The 20,137-nt window shown below is 41.8% G+C and overlaps 1 protein-coding gene across 1 annotated transcript; it reads right to left on the reverse strand.

Annotated features, from left to right (window-relative positions):
- Window positions 1-2,581: 2,581 nt before the first annotated feature.
- Window positions 2,582-6,103, reverse strand: LOC147864968 (jasmonoyl--L-amino acid synthetase JAR4-like). The gene is made up of 5 exons (XM_087317645.1): window positions 5,606-6,103; window positions 5,075-5,179; window positions 4,197-4,765; window positions 3,678-3,920; window positions 2,582-3,589 (listed from the first exon to the last, which is right to left on the reverse strand). The coding sequence occupies exons 1-5, from the start codon at window positions 5,911-5,913 to the stop codon at window positions 3,009-3,011; spliced, it is 1,806 nt and encodes a 601-aa protein (XP_087173771.1). The 5' UTR covers window positions 5,914-6,103; the 3' UTR covers window positions 2,582-3,008.
- Between the last annotated feature and the right edge of the window lie 14,034 nt (window positions 6,104-20,137).

Here is a 20,137-nt window from a genome sequence, read left to right on the forward strand (position 1 = left end):
TAAAATCCACTTAGTTACAACACTTCTTAGTCTCCTCTACCTATCATATATATGCCTATGTAGGGAGAGGGACGTCCTGTAATGCTATTAAAAAACCTGAATATGCATTTGAGGAGATCATCCCCACATGCTCTAACATCCAAAAATTCACATGAGAATACCTTTCAAGTTCTTTATATAGGCTTTTACCCCATGTCTATTATCAAACATGAAAGCATTACACATATTCCAATTGTGTTGTAGACCCCAATAACGTAAAAATTGGAAGAATATCTCCATCTCATCATTTGAACCATTTTGAACATATTGAGAAAAAACCCATTGTTGAGGTCTCTCTTCTGATGTGGTGGTGTGTACCAGGAGCACGGGAAGGCAGGCAGGGGGTAGAGGAGGTACACAAGAAAAACTTCGTCTCTCGGGCTTCGTTCCGTGCATAGCGAGAAACACGTGAAACTTCGAAAGATGAGATTGATCAAATTATGTATGAATCATGGGCATTGTGTGCCGATTGCGGACACTGTGAGAGATTAGTTTCACACCTGCAAAGGTCCTAATGGTTAACAATCGGCAAAGGTTCGGTTTGATCCGAACTGAACTGCGAAACCGCGGTTTAACGGCTTACTGGTTTCAACGGTTTGGTTTGGTTTGGTTCAAGTTTGGGTTTTTTAAAACGGTTCGGTTCAGTTTCAACAGTAAAAAACCGTGGTTTAAACGGTTTAACGGTTTAATATTTAATATTTATTATTATTTTTAAAAAAATTATTTTGAAACAATCTTTTGATTTTTAGAACTTATTCTCACATTTTAGGAACATCTTAAAAATTTTAAATAACGAAATATTTTAAATTTTAAAAAATTAAAAATTAAAAATTAAAAATTAGACCTATGTTGAAAACCGAAACTGAATCATGAAACCGCGATTTTTACAGTTTAATGGTTGAACGGTTTGAAAAAGTTTAATGGTTCGGTTTAACAGTTTCGCGGTTTGGTTCAGGTTTCAAAAAATTTAAACGGTTCGGTTTGGACCCTCTCAAAGCGAACCGTTGCCGATTGTTATTGATGGTTTGGACAGATCCTTTATCTATGGGCTTGGGCTTGGACTTGAGCCCTGAAAACGGCGGCCTTTCTGTACATATTTGTTTTTTCTTCCATCCCAGAGTCCCAAAGAGGAAAGAAAAGGAAAGAGGCAATCTTCAGATTTGCTCGCCAGATTCCCACAGGTAAGTCGCATTTTCCTGTTCTCAATCTAAAGCTAGAATCCCTAATGGACGAAGAACAGAAATATCTGCTTATGCTCGGAAGGTTGCCCTACAATGTATGTGCGTGCGTGTATATAGACTACAGTACGAGGTAGCATGCTTCCACCTCAGTGTTTAATGCACATTTCGAAATGCAGGAGATCTTGGCAAAAGCACAAAAAACATATTCAGACTCATTCCGACTGCAAAAACGTTAGTCTCTTGGATCTTTTTTTTGTTTTTGTTTATTGTTGTAAATTTGGCAAAAAGCATGAGAAATATATATTTGAACAAAATTCCGACTTCAAAATTTAGTCGCTTGGAACTTGCACTCATTTGCTGGATATGCACGATATGATCTCGCGTAATTTGGCTCTTTCTAATGCTTGTCGAGAAATACAAAGTTGAAGATTTCTTCTTTTGCTTTTTGTTGCAAGATGAAGGTAACACTTAAGATGTAATCTCTTATTTGGTCTTATAGGCCATTTTGGCCTCTTAAAAGACGTTAATATATCTTTCCTTCTTTTAAGAGGCTCAGATCCTCTCAAGATTGGGTAAAAACATGAATGAGAAGGTCAGAAAGCACTGATCATTGGAAATGAATCATGCTCGGTATGGCAAATATGGGTGTGTTTAGAAAGTACAAAGAAATATTTGAGCAAAAGTGTGGGGGATCTTGTGTGTAATGCAATAATATCTGGATACAACCTAGACATAAAGCTTGAGAATGAAGGCTTAAAAATGATTAGCCAGATGCATGATGATACTTTCTCTCCAGACTATAACTTACATTTGCGCTTTGAAAAAAGACAGCGTACTTACCACTACATTGGGGAGACATATATGCCAAGTGTCGTGCCCTCCAAAAAGCAGTACAAGAAATATTGGAACAGCCACCAGTGTAGAGTGTGGAACATGGTGCCTTGGAAAATCATGCATAGAAATTTCTCAGCTGGGTTAAATCCAAATGTGGTTTCAGATCTCTTCCTAAACAAACGGTTGCAAAGGTTATTATGAAACAAATGTAGTTATGTTTGTTGTCTGGCGTACATGCAACCATACAGGTTAATCAGAGGAGGGCGAAAATCTGATTCGTGAGAATTTACAGTCTCACACCAATACTGAAACACTACACTTGTCTGTATGGGTTGATTTATATAGCCACACGGGATACTTCAACTGCATGGCTGAAGTTTTCCTTCGTAAGTCTTCATCATTTGACTGTTGAATCCCCCATCGATTCTTGGCTATATATTGAGTGCTTGTTAGAAAAAAATAAAATGTGAAGCTTGGCCCTAGATGTGTTGAGAAAATATGCTTTTGATTTAAGGTTTTCAATAGAATTAAATGGCAGAATATGGGAGGTGGGAATGTTTATTGTCAAGCGTACATGTATATACACATTTAAACTATATATTTTCATACATTGATATCATTAGAGAATGTTTTCCAAGGTTGTTTGTGCATTTGCTTTTAAGAACACTGGTCATCTGTTTCTAATTGACATGTGCATTTTGATAAGTATGAATATGTGAGTCTACACCAATGTTATAATTGCGATGATGTCTTTAGACCATGACCATTTGTCGACTGACTTCAAATTGATCTAAATTTGTTTTGGTTAACTTGGTTTTTATAGGACTCTTGTGTTACTAGCAGAGACCTCCAATCCATCTGCAATTTACAAAGGTTCACAGTGTGTACTAATAAGTTGACGTGGTTTGACAAAACAGGACACTATGACTAGAAGGAGAACCTCAACCATGGTTTCTAGCTGCGGTAGGCAGTGCTGAAAATGGAGATAGAGACTTTACTACGAAGGATGTTATGAAGCTCCTTGGATGGAACACATCGTGGGGTTTTATACTGAGTCATGGCAGTACCACGTGTGAGGTATCGGTTGAGAAGATGATGGAAGGTATCAGACTCGAGGATGCAGAGCTCCAGAGGCCCAATAGTGTGGACTTTCCGAGACCCAAAGTAGCCAGGGTCCTGGAAGGCGAGATCGATAGCATTAACGCAATTTTGGAGTCCGAGAATGGAATCTTCCACACCATGTGTGGCCAGCATGTTTCCATGTATGATGTGGTTGAGCTCCAAGAATATGACATAGTGGCCCGGGGTTGTGGTGAGGTTTGCATAGCTAGTGAAGTCTATGAGCTCAACTGAGGGGTTGTGCTCTTGGAGCTTGGCCAAGCCTTTGTCTACAGCTATTTGAAGGTCCTTCTCTGTGGTCTTGTCGATGTGGATGGTGAGCACCACGTTCTTCCGGCAAATGTACGACAACATCGGGCACTGATTGTAGAAGCCAGCTATCTGAACTACATCACCAAGACGATATCGATACAAACCTAGAAACAGCATACATAACCATAGTCAGCTAATTAATTCCAATTCTTTGCATGGAAAATAATTTTGAAATCATTATACAAATTTTACCTCCATAGGTGGTGATGACGACCTCATACACTTTGCCGACTTCAACGTCCCCGATCCCAACAAGCTGGCTAGCCTCGTTGCCTTGTTGATCTGTGGGTTGATTATTAAGAGGAAGAAATTCGAAGTAAGCGAATGTTGGGACAATGGTGAATGTGGTTTCGTGAGGGGTGGTTATTGGGTTGGTGTTCACGCCCACCCAAGTCTCTGTGGCTCCGTAGTCGGATGTCACCAGTCTTAGATGGCCTGCAATATGTTGTTGAAGCAAGACATGATTAATGTCAAGTGGTTAATTATCGAGTCTCCATGATTTGAGTGTCATAAATAAATAGGCGTATTGGATGGTTTGCACAACTTTATTAAGAAAGTAATTAGATTAGTGATGTAATAAATAAACACAAAATATTGTGATCAATAGTTGTATATACGTGTGTATATACCAGCGATGTGCAAACTTCGCAGGCCTTATTAGGTTATGTATTAAAAGAAAGAATATTTATTTTCATGAACTTGCTATCTTACCTGCGTAATATTGGAGCTTCTTGAGATATGGTAACATGGATCCGGTCATGATGGACAATATATACTTGCAATTGGGCCAGATCTGTGGTATGGCTCCACTCCAGTCATCAGCTAGCTCACCACAGATATTGGCAATATCGTCGGCTAGCTCGGGACGCGGTGCTGTGAGCACGTGATCAGCCATCGCATCTCTGAGTTCTTGCTCTCGAACAAATGCATTGAGCTTTCCTGTGCGTATGTCTTCGCAGAGGCTCCGCCATTCCTTTTGTAATGTCTTGAAGCCTTCGATGACAGTGTAGGCGAAGGTAGAGTGAATGAATTCGATGTCGTCCCTGAACACAAGTCCAGAGAGGAGGTGGCAGTACATGGCTTGCCAGTTCTCTGCCGTGCGAATCACCGCTTGTGGTGAGCATGTTCTCACGTCGGCCGATTTGTATTTGAGTTTGAATGCCTCGCTCCGGAAGAGGTGAGTGGTCGCGGTACCCAATTTCAGGCCGCCTTTCGTCACCGAGAGCTGCCCGGAAAACACTAAATCCAAGACCTTCTTTCCTGACCGGATCTGAAATGCCCTGTGATAACAATTACACATGATCAGCTAACATATTCAGAGGATATGTATGTGCTGCTAAGAAATTCTAGACCATATGGTCCCATTTGGAACCTAAAAGACTCCATTTTTCCTCAACAATGTTACTACCTTCCAATGTTAATCTAACTAATCTAGCATTGTGAGCCTCCAAGAAAATGAGGTTTAGTTTTTCTTGTGAATAAATACCTGTATTAATCTGTTACCTACCTATGCTGCACTGAAAAGTTATTAAACTAATTAGATTATGTTAATAATTACATTAATAATATTTTATTCTATAAAATTATACTTTGTTCGGAAAGCGCCCGAGATCCTTGCGAGTTTTAATGATGCGTCAAGAATCTCTTTGTACAACAGCAAATACTTCTGCTGCCCATCTGATGTTGTCCCTGAGCTGGTGAGCCATATAAATATGCAACAGTAATTAGAATACAGATTTAGAATTAACGAGTAATTATTATTTGACAAATCATGAATAGATTACCATTTGATGAGTTGATTATATGAGCTTCTTAGTTAACATTCAAACAAGTGATATAATGATCAATATAATGTGGATTAACATCATTGCTAAGTGTGAAATTCTTAATGATGTGAATAAAGTGAATTAACATCATCATTAAGTGTGAGATTCTCAAATTTAAATATTAATTAACTATAAGATTCTTAATGATTAATATCACATCAATTATTTGATGAGCATAATTAAATATGAATGAATTATTAGCACCAACTATTATTATAATTATTATGATCTGATTATAAACTCAATGGTATCGAATACAATCACTATATTATACAATACAATTTAAGTTTGTACCTTAGGGATAGGGTATGGATCGGGTCGGTGGTGAGAATAGAGGAGCGATCACCATCAGCAATACGATCAAAATAAGGCTTAAGGTCGGAATGGGTAACAAGGGGCAATTTGTAGAGTGCGTCCACACCCAAGTGGCCTTCAAGGCCGAACTGTCGGAGATACTCGGTGTTGGCATTGCGCTCGAGAATCTCATGCAAAACTTCCGCTTGGATTTCTTTGGCATTACAAGTCTCTTGGTTGAAATTGGCAAGGATTGCATCGGTAGAGCTATTAATCAAGGGGCCGGTCGTCAAGTCGGGTCCTGGCATGTTGTTGGAAACCAAAAGACTTGATAAAAAATCTAGTGATAAAAAGTGATTGATGAAAACCAATAAGAAATTTGATGTAATGCAAATGTTTGGTCGGAAATTTGCTTAAAAACTTTTGCACTTGGCTTGATACTACAAGGATGGTTGCAGAGAAATGATGAAGGTATTTCAAGGTGGCACTCCTTGGACCACCACAAACCCCCATAGTCTTATTTATATAGACCATGGGTTCTTGACAATTTTTATTAATACATAAAAAGAAATCAATATACATAAAAATAAACTATAAAATATTTTCAAAAATATGTTTCTTATAAATAGGGTCTTCTTAGTGATAATCCCTCTTGGCCATTTTCCTTTTCATATAATCTTGTTGGCTACATGAGTTCTCTTTTTATTGTGTGTACATTGACACAAATTGAGAGCATGCTCAAGCAAATCTCCATGAAACTTACTTTGCGATTTTTTATTTGTTTGATAATGACGTAGAAATCTTTACTAGACCTTGTCTTATGAGCCAATGTGTTTTGTCCTAATCTAACAAAATGGTATTCCATATTTGAGTTATATTGCATTGGCTATCTAGCTGAATCATCCCTTGTCGCTCAAAAAGACTCTTTTTTGTTTATTAATGCAAGTACTACTATGAATGTTATGCACTTTAAGAGAACCTAATATTCCACGTCCATTGCTTCTTAATGAAATCACACTCTTAAAAGTTTAACTTTTTGGAGACAAGAACGCGTAATGACCATAGGGGTATCAATGTTCACCACACCTCCTAGGTACTCCAATAGGGAGTAGATGTATCAGGGTTTGACAAACCACCAACTTAATGACTTCAATTCAGTTTCACTATTCGTACAAATCAATGAGATGGCTTCTATCATGTCATTAATTTTTCTTTGCAAATATTCTGAAAGGAATTCTTTGTCAAATTTTGAGAGTGAACTAGAAGACTTTTCAAAATCATCGAGCTTGTACGGACCATTTGCAAGTTCTTACTAGAATTCAATCAATGATCTATTTGACAAGTCAGGTATGAAATGCAACAAATTGTTATAAGGGTCTACGATTGTTTATTATCATGTTGACTACCATATGAAGGAGCAAATTATTGCATAATTAGCAAGGGTACTCAACATTTCTTGAATCTTAATGTAATTGATGTGTTTATGTTAAATAACTGAGGTTCTTGATGGGTTGGCATAGGTTAAAATATGCATCAAATTAAATCACAAGGATGATGCATAATATCCCTAGACATACACACATTTGTACATGTTCAGATACATCCAATGCGATTGTACTAGTGTTATTCCTAAGCTTTGGTATATGGCCTTAACTATTTTCTAATATTTATTGGAGGACTTTTCAATAAATCCATTGAATTTCGCAAGCGCCATTTAAAAAGTTCAAGAAAATGTCAAAGCTATTCCATTCAATACCATATTTTTATTTATTCTTGTTTGATCGATGCTATTTTGACCTAGAAAAGTCAAAGCACAAATATAGTATCTTAAACACAAATTTTCTATATCACTAAGCATTTAGCAAACTTTAATTATACACATACTTGTTGGGCTTATGTCGAGTCCAAGATAATTATTGAAAAAATAAGCCACTTAAGTCTTGACTGAAAATATAATTATGACAAAGGTACATGAAAACAATTAAGCAAAGTTGTTGTTGACTATTCTGTTATGCTTGCTAGGAACCTCATGCTTGACCGCTATATAGTAGAGATTCCATATAATTTGCTGCATTTTTTGGAAATAATAAAACCTTAGGTATGGATTTGCGCCTGCATTTAGAAGCTTGACTTTATGCTTCGTTCCATATCAAATATAATATCGCCCTCAAACCAATATTTGGAATTGGTTCAAGTATAATGGAACCAACTTTTACGAATTGAATCTTGCGCTTTTACTTTGAAAAGACTATTTCCCATGCACATAAATGTACATTTGGTTATGGTTTAGATACTTTTAACAAGACCTTCGGTATGGATTTGCGCCTACATTTAGAAGCTTGACTTTATGCTTCATTCTATATCAAATATATTATCCCCCTCAAACCAATAATTGGAATTGCTTCAAGTATCATGGAACCAACTTTTACGAATTGAATCTTGTGCTTTTACTTTGAAAAGACATAATTTCCCATGCACATAAATGTACATTTGGTTTTGGTTTAGATACTTTTAACAAGTTATGATGAGTACGCGATCAAACCCTCTTGACATACTTCCAAATAAAAACAATGCTTGATGATTATTGCTCACTTTTGGTGGAATATTTCATTTAGTTATTATAATAGTAATGACCTTTGTATAGTCTACATGATGTTACAAGGGAAATAGAAATGTTAGCACCAAGGAATACTTCTGCACGCACACACACAAATCCTCATTTGTATACATGACTTACATCAAGGAGAGTTCCTCTCTCTTTCTTCTTTTCCTTTTTTCTTCTTCATAGATTGGACCAATCCTATTGGTGGGACATGTCACTATCGATGCTTTGGGTCTAGAGCCTATCTCCTTCACTATTTCTTTGGTATGTATAAGATTGAGCCCATGCCTTTGGTATAATATAAAATGACCTACATCCACAATCCTTTACAATTTCGTTGGTATAATATTATACAATATTTATTATCAATAGATGCTCACATGAGCATTGCCAAACATTAGGTCACCACAATGATGCAAATGTTACACAAGAGGCTCTCATGTGTTGAACAATCTCATGATGCCCACAAAAATAAATGCACTTTGTTTTTGACAACTTGTCAACTAAGTGATAACCTTGAGTATCTTATGAAATTAAAGATAAATTGATGTATTCAATCAAGAAAAACCAATAGAAAACCACATAAAGTATTTTTTGTCATTGAGAAAAAGTTAATGGCCCTTCTCGGATTGATGTGACGAGTTTCAAACATGATACATTTGGTGGGATAGTAAGGGCTTCACCTTGAGTGACATTCTACATGAAGACCGTGCTTGCATCTCTTAGCTAGCCACTCAATGTGTTGCATGTAGTTCATTGGAACCTAGCCATAGGGGGCGTAGACTTAGTGTCTATGGGTTGTGCTCTTGGATAATATTAAGATACTACGATAGTTATACAATGTGTGATTTCAATAACAAGTGCTACCACAATAATCATATACATATAGACCAAACAATATATTGATTGACATATGAGTTACACAAAGCACATAATAATCACTTTTTTTTTTTTTTTTCAAAAGAAAGTATACTTCCATTAGTATTTAGAAAAGTCATAACAACATACAAAAATTTCCCCAAAACATCTTTATAAGATGCTAGTTGAAAAAACAAAAGTTTTGATGAAAAGTTTTGACTCCAGCATAGAGTAAAGTAAACAATCAATTTGAAAATTGTTCTATAAAAAGCTTCCACAAAGGTCTACCAAACGAGGTAAAATGCAATCTATACCCTTTTGTTATGCAATCAAGAACCTTCAATCTCCATAACATGTTGCAGGCTGTAAATAGCCATCTTCTTTCACCCGTTCCGGGTGATCAAGAGTCCTCAAGGGATGTTCCATTCAAGATCCCAATACCCTCTGTTTTTCTCTTTGTTTGATGCCTCGAGAAGATTGTCAAGGCCTCCATACTGAATGCAAACTATATGTCCCCCTGGTTTAAAGATTGTGGCTTGCGTACTTCCATTGTCCAGTGTTATAAGTGTGTGAAGCCTTTGTCTTATTTTAACCCACATAATTGTTTGATAAGTTGGCACTGTCCATAAACATTCTGTATTAACACAAGCAGTTAATCTAAAGTTTTCCTCACCCACTCTCTATAGTATGCTTCGATGGCACCACAATCTTCACTCATCCTCATAACAAGAAAAATGCTTCATACAGTCCACTTCAGCCATCTCGACGATTAACATGTTGCAACATCTTGCCAAAGTCCACTAAAATCCTGCATAATCAACAGAACCCAGTATAAAAATTTCCTCACTCACTCATGCTATTCAACTTCAACCCCACCACCATCTTCACTCATCCTTATCTCATAAAAATTCTTCCTTCAGTCCACATCAGCCAACTCGTCAACTAGCATCTTGCCAATGTCCACACAAAACCTGTATTAACAACACAAAAACAGTTTACAAGTTTCCTCACCCACTCATCATAATCGGCTTCGACCCCCCCATCGTCTTCACTCATCCTTATCATAGAAAAAACTGCTTCATTCAGTCCCATCCAACATCTCACCTATTAACCGATTACCATCAAGGTCCTGTCAAACAAACAACAACAAAACGGGACACATGCTTCAATTCTTACCGCCATCATCAATCATCACCATGAAATTAAAACATGCTCTCACATCAAACCTTGCTTCAGCCCATACCACCACCATTCTCACTGACAAATTGCTTCAATACCACATCACCTATCTCAATTTATACCATTTTGAACCTGTTGTGATACTCCTCCTAATCTCTTCATTTTGCACATCAACAATGTGCTTCATTTCTACGTCACCCATCTATTCGTGCAGCTCCTAAAACTTGTATAAACAACAATAGCATAAATGTATTGTGTGTATCCCCTCCTAAACATGCGCTTCAATCCCCCGTCAACACTATCATTCATCCTTACCAACTATAAAAACTTCCATGACTACACATATAAAATATAAAGTTTCTTCATCCCCTCATATATTTGCTTCAGCCCCCACACCCTCGCCACTCATCCTCTCATCATTAATAAGCTGTATAAGACAATAACTACATGACAACAACTAGAAGATTATCCTGTTTTTTGCACTCCCTAATATGAAACCTAAACTCTTCTTCACTCCATCCCATGACACCAAATTCCATCAAGCATCATCCACGACAACCCTCTCGCCTTCTTGCTAATTGGCACCAAATTTTGTCTTGACATGTCCTTGATTTCCTTCCATCAAATTATAATAATCACTTTGAGTACAAATTATATATATACACTTTGAAACATTTTGTAAACATTCTTAAATTTGGACAAATCTTTGTTTGATTCTATTACAAATATGTAAATACATGTATCGTATTGAACTATGTTTTCTATCCTCTATTACTTTTTTCAAATTTTATACATGGTTGGATGAGGATCCCATTGGAATGGGGAAGTAGCATCTTGGAATGGAATCCTAGCATGGTTGGTTTTGTCTTGGTCCCACTTGGGCATAAAACAATGGACCTCACTTTTCACATTCAGTATTAGTTCCTAATAAATCTGAGCAATATCAACCCATGTCTCTACCATTATCTTGACATTCAAGACATATGCTTCTTTTCATTGCTATAATTTAGCATTATGATCTATTGGGAGAAGGTGAACCTTGATCGCATTTGTTGCCCGTTCTTGAAAAAATGTTTATATTGTTATTTCCATTTGCTTGGCCCTTATGGGTTGTCTCAATCCTTAGGATTAAAAGTAATCCTCCCTTCTTGACACTCTTGATTAACCATCACTACGGGAAAATTACCATGGGATACTTATGGTTATGTCTGTTGCTTTGTTTTTTCTTAGAACTTGCATTGGGGCCTTGGGTCTCGCTATAAAAATAATGTCTACCTATCCTCATTAGACCCATCATTTGACTACATTGAGATTGTGATCTCGTGGTGATCAAACTCTTCTGGGAGCATGTGCCATTATCAGATACAACTTGACGCCATAACAATGGTATAGGATGTTGTTCAAGGCTAGGGTATGTGTCGATCCCTTTGCTTGAGGGTGGTTGGGTGGATTAACACTCTTCTTTCTTTCACCGTCTCTTTATTATCTTATTTATGCTTACATTAGAATATATCTCTAACATTTGGTATTAGGGAGGCTTTCAATTGTTTTTAAAAAAAAAATTGTTTCTTTCTCATGGTGATCTATTGATGTGTTGTTTGAGGGTTGATTCAAAAAGTTGTTAAAAAAAGAACTTCGGTATTTCCTTTTTGTTGATCTATTTTTTGTATTTTTTGTGCAGGCTATATACATGTATCACATACTTGAGTGACCTTCTTGATGGCAAGCCTTCTTCAGCCTTGTGAGCTCCTTCCTTTGCTTTCTATTCCATGCCTTCACCCATCATGGGAGAGGGGTTTTTATTGTGGGACAACCGCCTTTGCCACCCTACTTGAGGTGGTTTGTTCACTGCCTCTCACAAGGGCAGTTGCTTTTCTTTTTAATTTTTAATTTTTAATTCAATTATAAAAGGGAAAAGTACCAGGATACCCCTAGAAGTTCGTCTATTTACCAAAATGCCCCTGGAAGTTCCAAATTTACCAAACTACCCCTATGTCCAAAAAATTACACTTTATAAAGTAATATACACTCAAATCTACAAGCCCTATTTACCAAAGATGGAAGAAATGGACCCAAACTAGCCCTATTTACCAAAGATTTGAGTGTATAATTACTATATAAAGTGTAATTTTTTGGACATAGGGGTAGTTTGGTAAATTTGGAACTTCCAGGGGCATTCTGGTAAATAGATGAACTTCCAGGGGTATCCTAGTACTTTTCCCATTATAAAATTACAAAATCGTCCTTATTTTATCTCGACCTCCCCCCTTGATATAATTACATTTTTGTTCTTAACAATCTTAAACCTAGCATGATCTTTTCAGAGGTTGTATCTTGGGCTTTCAAACTTTGATTCTCGAACTATAAATTGTACGCGCTCCTTGTCCCAAGCTCTGGATGGAAAAGTGTTTCTCCAGATTTTTAGCATTGTTTCAATACGTGATGTTGGGCGAGGAAGAGTATGATCCGGAGGCAGAGGCGGAAATTGGAGGATAAAGCCAAAGATATATAATATATAATATATAATATTGATAAATAGTATTAAGGAAGCTACCGATCCGGATCCGCACCATTTTGTAATCGGGTAGCCGGATGAGGCACCGTTTTGTAATCTTACTAGATGCCTATATAAAGGGTTCAGTCTGATGTATGAAGTATGAAAATAATGGGAGTAATATGGTTGATTGTTTATCTTGTTGTCTATCTTGTGTACTTGCCATTTGTGCTATATATTGTGATCTTAAGCGTGTAATTGGGTGCCGGATACGTTGTATGTGTCTATAAGGCAATCTGTAAAATAATCGTATATTTATAAGTGTATGATTGAAGAATCATAATCCATATCTCCGACCACCCCTTTGGATAAGTATTCCGGAATGGAATACCTTGTGTTTGCAGCGAGTTCAACCCAAGAGTAACACAGTTTTAACAACTAGCAAGCAGTAGAGGAAATCTGACAATATCGGTCATTTCCCAGAGAGCTGTGGAGGTTGGCAGAACAAACAATTCATAGAGGGAGCCAACGCCATTCCGACGACAACAACAACCTTACTAGTTTGGTCGATGCTGAATCAATATTACAGACTTTAGCAACAGGAATTGGTAATTCAGATGCCTTTTTGGCATTTGAGTCGGGATCGGACAATGACACGAGCGACGAGCGAAGCGCCCATTCTAATCATCGATCTAGTCACGATACTCCCGACGAGCCGGAGGAAGATGAGTCCGAGCAAACACCAACATCGGAGTCGGACACTACGGCACCGACTTCCCCGACAGAACAAGTAATTCCGGTTCTAACACCGCCGACGGAAGAAGTTATCCTTGTACAACCTCCGACAGAGGAAGCCAATCTGGTGCCGACACCATTGGCATAGGAAATCATACCGACACCAGAACGTGTCGAAGAAGAAGATACAATGCCATACCCTTATCCAAAGTACAATGATGAGCCGGAGGCGGAGGCACATGTCCACTCATTCCCGATGACATGGGAAGCCAACCATGTCTCTTAGTGGCTTGTCGGAACCCGAGGCAGATAATAATGTTTTTTGGAATTTGGCCTATCCCTAGATTGACAGGCCGTGAGATGGTACTCCTAACATAACCCAGGGACTTTGCGACATTCCAAGCTTTGTGGGACAAGTTCCTACGACTATTTCACCGATAGGTCGCACAAAGGGAATTAATCGGAAGATTTTACACCACATATCAAGAAGCACATGAAACAATACCGTAGTTTATCATCAGATTTCAGAATCTTCACATGCAATTGATGCGGGCACCTCTGGAAGACGGGGTCAAAGAAATATTTCTGACGGCTCTACGAGAGCCACTCTGGACTACTTTGGCGGTTTTGGATTTAAGCACCAGTACTATCGATCAAGTAATTGATTGGACCCAGAACGGAAATCACATGACGATGGGAGCCTTACAATGTGCACTGCCCAGGGAGGAAGACCTTCAATTCCGTCAAGCAATCCAATGTACAACGTGCCTAAACCCCGACCATTCCACCCTGGAATGCACCATGTGGACACAATGTTTGTTGTTCCACTCAAGGGCATATACCATGGACTGATGCGAATATAACCTATTGAATCAGCAAGCATCCTTGGTAAGGCAAATAGAGCCTTGAGAAGTTCTGGAGAGAGGGTTCACCGATACAGACCGGAGGAATGATTCCGGTACAATGACCGAAGGAGGAACGAGTATCCCTATGACCAATACAATAGAGACTACTCTCCAGATTATGACCGGAGAAGAGGAGTCGAACGAAGGTACTCGGATAGGCAGGGGTACCATAACTAGCACCGCAATTAGAACCACCGACGTGGGAATTACAATCGGAGAAATACGCGCCGGGACTTGGAGAAAGAGTACCTCCGGGGGCCTAACACAAGTAAAGCAGTAGCACATACAGAGCAACGAAGACCAAAAGAAATCAATCAGATGGCTCTTGATATGCAATCGGCGGGCAAAGATAAAGGCGAATCGAGTCGGCCCCAGAAAGTATATTGCTATTATTGCTTACAAGAAGGACATTACAACAACCAGTGCCCAATCAAGATTAAGGAAAAATGCTGGTGATAAATATTGTTATAGCCAAAGTCACCAATGCACAACAATTCATGACCTGGTCGAAGGGGAAAACCGCGGAATGGGAGGCATAGGAAGTGGTCCGGAGGGTAGCCATGGAATGGGTGCAACAAGCTAATCAACGGAATATCGGCAATATGCAACATGAAAAGGCCAAGTAGTCGAATGAAGAAACCGGCATAGTAGAAGAGGACCCAACATGGCTGGCATTGATGTAATGCCAAATCATATTGCCACTTGGCTGATTACTACAATTAGTGCCCTGTTTCACCGAAGGTCTTAAATCAGCATTGGTGCCACCAAAACCAACAACGACACCAACGTATTTTACAAATACGAGTGAAGGACTAGCTATGGTCGACGCAAACAGTTCGATGGTGATCGTAATAATCAAAGGAAAAGAAGTAACCGACACGATTACCAATGGAGGATCCGGTGTCACGTTGCTACGCACGTGCGTGTAGAATAAGGCGGGACCATGGGGGTCTCGGACGAGGGAGTAGAGGAGAAGGAATAAGACACAAAATGGAAGCTTAGCTCAAGAGGAGAAGAGAAAGAATAGCACAATAACATAGAATAGATGGAGGCAAGATACTCAACAAGCTAGTTTAAGGAAACATAAACGCTTTACAATGGTGGCCGCCATGGCTGCACCAAAACGACTATGAGAAAAACCTTAGAAGAATAAGCAAGTAGCAAAGTATAGTAAAACCCTAAAGGAAACCCAAGAAGAAAACCCTAACCGAAACCCTAAAACCGAATAGGAAACCCTCGACCTAAGTGCTATGCCTCTCTCCCTCAAAATAGGCAACCCTTCATAAGTGACCTCTCCCTTCCTTTTATAGCCCAAGGAGGGAGAGACCTTACAATGTGGGACAAAATTTCCCCTCTTATTTCTATACACCTTTTCCTAGTACACGTGTGCACATGTTGCACACCACCGACTTGCCCTTTCCACCCTGGTTTCCGCCTATGGACGAAAATCTTCACGACATCTGCCCCCACCAAACCGCACATCCACCGGTATGTGCCAAGAAGGGGAAATAGGTGAGATCTTCGGCCATGGCGGTCAACCGAGTCGTTAGCGTCTTTGTCAACTTTGCCCGACTTTGTCTTCCACTTCAAGCAAGCGCATCCGTCCCACATCGACCACCGTAGCCTCCCGGTCCGCCATATCCATCGTATGCTCTCGAACCGTCGGCTCCATCCGATCCACCATACTCGATGGAGTTTGCCGAACCACTGTCTCCGCCCGGTTCGCCAGACCCAGTCTTCGCACACCTCTCTTTGTCTTCCTTCATTCTCCACGCGCGACCTTGGATCGAATCCTCGTTCTTCCCGACTGTTTGCCGAAAATTGCACCGTGTGCTCTTCGTCCACGCTTGTCTTGCCTCAGCCGCTTCCTCGACTCGGCATTGCCACACGCCGAACTTCGTCATCGATCATCCTCGTGCTTGTCGTTCAGCCCTTATGCGGCCACATCGCACGTCTCGCAATCCGCTCCGCTCTGCGTACCCTTTCGAAAAGGTACGTTGCTTCCCCGACATCCGTGTCGGTGCTCTCATCTTCGGTGTCCTCCACAACCTCCGATGTTGCCGCTTCGCCCCGAGGTACACCCTCTTGGTCCGCCTGGCCCCACACGTCCTTCGGGACGCCGCTTTGTCTCTCCCCGATGCATAAATCTTTGCTCTCCGCGCACCATCCTCCGCTTTCGTCGTTCATCCGCCGATCTCGGAAACTCACCGCTCCGTCTCTTGCAGCGTGCTTGCCTCTCAAAGGCTCGACCGGTCCGCCGTTGCCGGTCACTTGTTGCCGCTCTTCCGGCTGCATGCTTGCTTCTTGGCCCTTCGCCGGCCGTAGTGCATGCTCCGTTTTATGCCGTAATGCATGCTTCGTGTTACACGCTTCTTCCGCCGTAGTCCCGACCTCTGCGTCGGCCTCTTCTTCCTTTCTCGTCAGAGACCCTTCCGTCTCCGTTTGGCCCTCTTGGCTGTGCTCATCCGTCTTCACGCACCGGGTACCCGTTCCGGTAGCCTTGTCCGTTCCGGTCTCTGACTCCTCGCCGCCACCTGCCGTCTCTCCGGTCTTATGTTGATCCGCAACCGCCAAAGTCTCTAGAATAGGTGGGGAGGGTCCCACTCGTTTTCGGTCTTCCACGGAACCGTAGTCATCATGCCTGCTTGGCCTCCCTCTCGCGCTCACCGGCTCCCACCGGGTGTTGTGGCTCGTTCGCCCCGACCTCCAATCATGCTGACTTAGCCTTCGCCCGGATCGGTCTCGGCTGATCGAGTTCCGGTTTGGTCGGCTCCCTTCCGTAATCATAACCGGCCGGTACATGTTTGTCTGAACAAATCCGGCCTTGCCGGCTCTTCTTCGGTTCGGGCCTGGTTGACCGGACCCTGCTCCAATCTTCTTCCGCGTCGTCTTCCGGTCGTGTCGGATTATCGACCGGTTCATCTTCTGGTCGGGTCTGTTCTCGACTCTCTCCTCTTTGTCGCTCCCGACCTCTCCGTCGGTCCTCTTGTGTATGCCTGTTCCGAGACTCGCATCCTCATCTTCGTGCATGTTCGCTCCAGGCCACGCCTCCTCATGGCCACCGCCCTTCTCTCCGGTCTTATGTTGGCATTTGAGCGCAACTGCCGTGGTCTCCGGTCTCGGTGTCGAGGGGTCTTTCCTCCGTCCGCTATGACCTTCCTCGTCGTCGTTTCGGTCGCCCGCTTTGCCGTCGCCACCTTCCGTCTCTCTGGTCTCACGTGGGCTCTCGGGGCCGACCGCCGAAGTCTCTAGAATAGGCGTGGGAAAAGTCTCGGTACCATCACTCGCCAATGTCATGTTTGTAGCCACCTTCGTTCGGACGCCGTGGTCCGTGGCTATCTCGTCCCCGGTTAAGCAAGCCTCGGTTATGCTTGCGACCTCCTTGTCCTCATCGTCGTCTCGGTTGCCCACCTTGCCGCCGCCACTGCCCGTCGTTCTAGGACTCATGCCGGCACTCGGGCCGGCCGCTGGAGCCTCTAGGACCGGTGTGGGTAAGGACCCGGCACCACCGCTCGTTGTGTCTGTAGTTGCCTCCGTCCGGACGTCATTGTCCGCGACTACCCCGCCTTCGATCATGCAAGCCTCGGTTACGCTTGGCACCATCTCTTCCATGTCTTCGTCTCGGTTGCCCGCCTTGCCGCCGCCGCCACCCGTCACTCTAGGTCTCACGCCGGCACTCGGGCCGACCGTCGGAGCCTCTAGGACCGGTGTGTGTAAGGTCGTGGCACCTCCGCTTGTCTCTTCCCCACTTGATGTTTTGGGCCGCCATGTCCCGAATCCGTAGTTACCGGCCTCCATGGCCGTCCCTTCACCGCAAGGCAAGAGGGTCGATTGCTCCGCACCCTCTCCCATGTTGCCGTCGTACGCTCTTCCGGCCTCTGTATAGGCCCCATCATCCACACATAGGGAGGCTTCTTCCTCCACATCCTCGGATCGTCTCCGACCCGAATCCATAATAAACCCTCCTTCGGCTTTGATTTTCGCTTTCACAAGCTCGCATGCCTCTCGTACCAAGGCTTCGATGTCGAGCTCCACTGAACCGTTCCACGGGGAGCTTTCCTCCGTCGGCAGTGATGCGTAGTTACTCACCATCCTCCTTTCACCGCCGCTTGCGGGCCGTGTTGCGGACGATCGCATCTCCTCGTGTCGTCGACATATCCTCTCTACCTCATTCCAATCCTCGGTGAGGCTGTATGCCCCTTCATCATCTTCGAGTTCGGGTAAAATGGCCATTTTCCCCTTTTCATCGACCGACTTTAAAAATAGTAGGACCTTGTCCGCCCCCACCGATCTTTGATCCCAGTCTGAGAGTTCAGCAAAACGATGCTCGAACTCTCGGAATGCTTTCATTGCGCTCTAAGGAGCCTTTGCCGATGCTACCCATAGACCGAACTCGCGTCGATCATACTCGCATGCCTCGTCCCGTCTTTCTCTTTGCCTTGCAAAATCCTTCACCATCCTCACCATTGCTTCCATGATGTCTTCCTCTTCCATCCTCTTTCTCCCTTGCTGCCTATTCACGTCGGGTTCACCAAAGATGTCGCGTTGCTACGCGCGCGTGTGTAGAATAAGGCGGCACCACGGGGGTCTCGGACGAGGGAGTAGAGGAGAAGGAATAAGACACAAAATTGAAGTTTAGCTCAAGAGGAGAAGAGAAAGAATAGCACAATAACATAGAATAGACGGAGGCAAGATACTCAACAAGTTAGTTTAAGAAAACATAAACGCTTTACAATGGTGGCCGCGATGGCCGCACCAAAACGACTATGAGAAAAACCCTAGAAGAATAAGCAAGTAGCGAAGTATAGTAAAACCCTAAAGGAAACCCAAGAAGAAAACCCTAACCGAAACCCTAAAACCGAATAGGAAACCCTCGACCTAAGTGCTATCCCTCTCTCCCTCAAAATAGGCAACCCTTCATAAGTGACCCCTCCCTTCCTTTTATAGCCCAAGGAGGGAGAAACCTTACAATGTGGGACAAAATTTCCCCTCTTATTTCTATACACCTTTTCCTAGTACACGTGTGCACATGTTGCACACCACCGACTTGCCCTTTCCACCCCGGTTTCTGCCTATGGACGAAAATCTTCATGACACCGGAGTGAATGTGATCAGCAGAAGAACGTGTGATAAACTAAAGTTCCAAGAATGGGAATTGTGGCCATTCTAGTCATGAATGACGGACACGAGCTCAATCCGACCGACTGGACTCATTCAGAATTTGGGGATCACCATCAGAGTATGTCATGATATTGGCAAGCCTTGAACCCATGACCTTATGTTATTTGGGTCAAGCTCTTGACCATTATACCATCTATCGTAATACGTAAAATATTATTTTCATTTATGTTTTATTATAGGAAATTAATGTATATTCCAGATTTCTCTGGAACATTCTAGAAGCTTTAAGACTCCTCCTGAGAACACTATAAAAGGAGGCACAAGGCATTATGTTTAACCAAATTAGTTCAACGCTAGTCTTAAGCCTCATAGAGATTTTGTACTTACTCTTCATATAATATATCATCTGTTATCATCATCATCTCTCTCTCTCTCTCTCTCTCTCTCTCTCTCTCTCTCTCTCCTCTTCTGTCTCTCTCTCTCGGGAGTCTTACGTAGTCCCGTGCTCTTAGTACTAATAGTACTTCCCTTCTCCAGTACTAATTCTCTCTCTACTTTAGTACTATTCCTGACAGTTTGAACCAATTTGCCCTCTAGTCTTCTTTTCGGTTTCCCTCATCCGCTTACCCCTTTTTTCC

The sequence above is a fragment of the Azolla caroliniana genome, unplaced genomic scaffold (assembly GCF_043228905.1).
Source record: "Azolla caroliniana isolate FFs.n. ecotype wild unplaced genomic scaffold, voAzoCaro1.0.p SCAF_4, whole genome shotgun sequence".
NCBI lineage: Eukaryota > Viridiplantae > Streptophyta > Polypodiopsida > Salviniales > Salviniaceae > Azolla > Azolla caroliniana.

Coding starts and splice junctions, on each gene's coding strand:
- LOC147864968 (XM_087317645.1), bottom strand. CDS start 5,913: ATGCCAGGACCCGACTTGACGACCGGCCCCTTGATTAATAGCTCTACC. Junction 5,180..5,605: donor ATCCATACCCTATCCCTAAG/GTACAAACTTAA, acceptor ATGGCTCACCAG/CTCAGGGACAACATCAGATG. Junction 4,766..5,074: donor TCGGGCGCTTTCCGAACAAA/GTATAATTTTAT, acceptor TTGTTATCACAG/GGCATTTCAGATCCGGTCAG.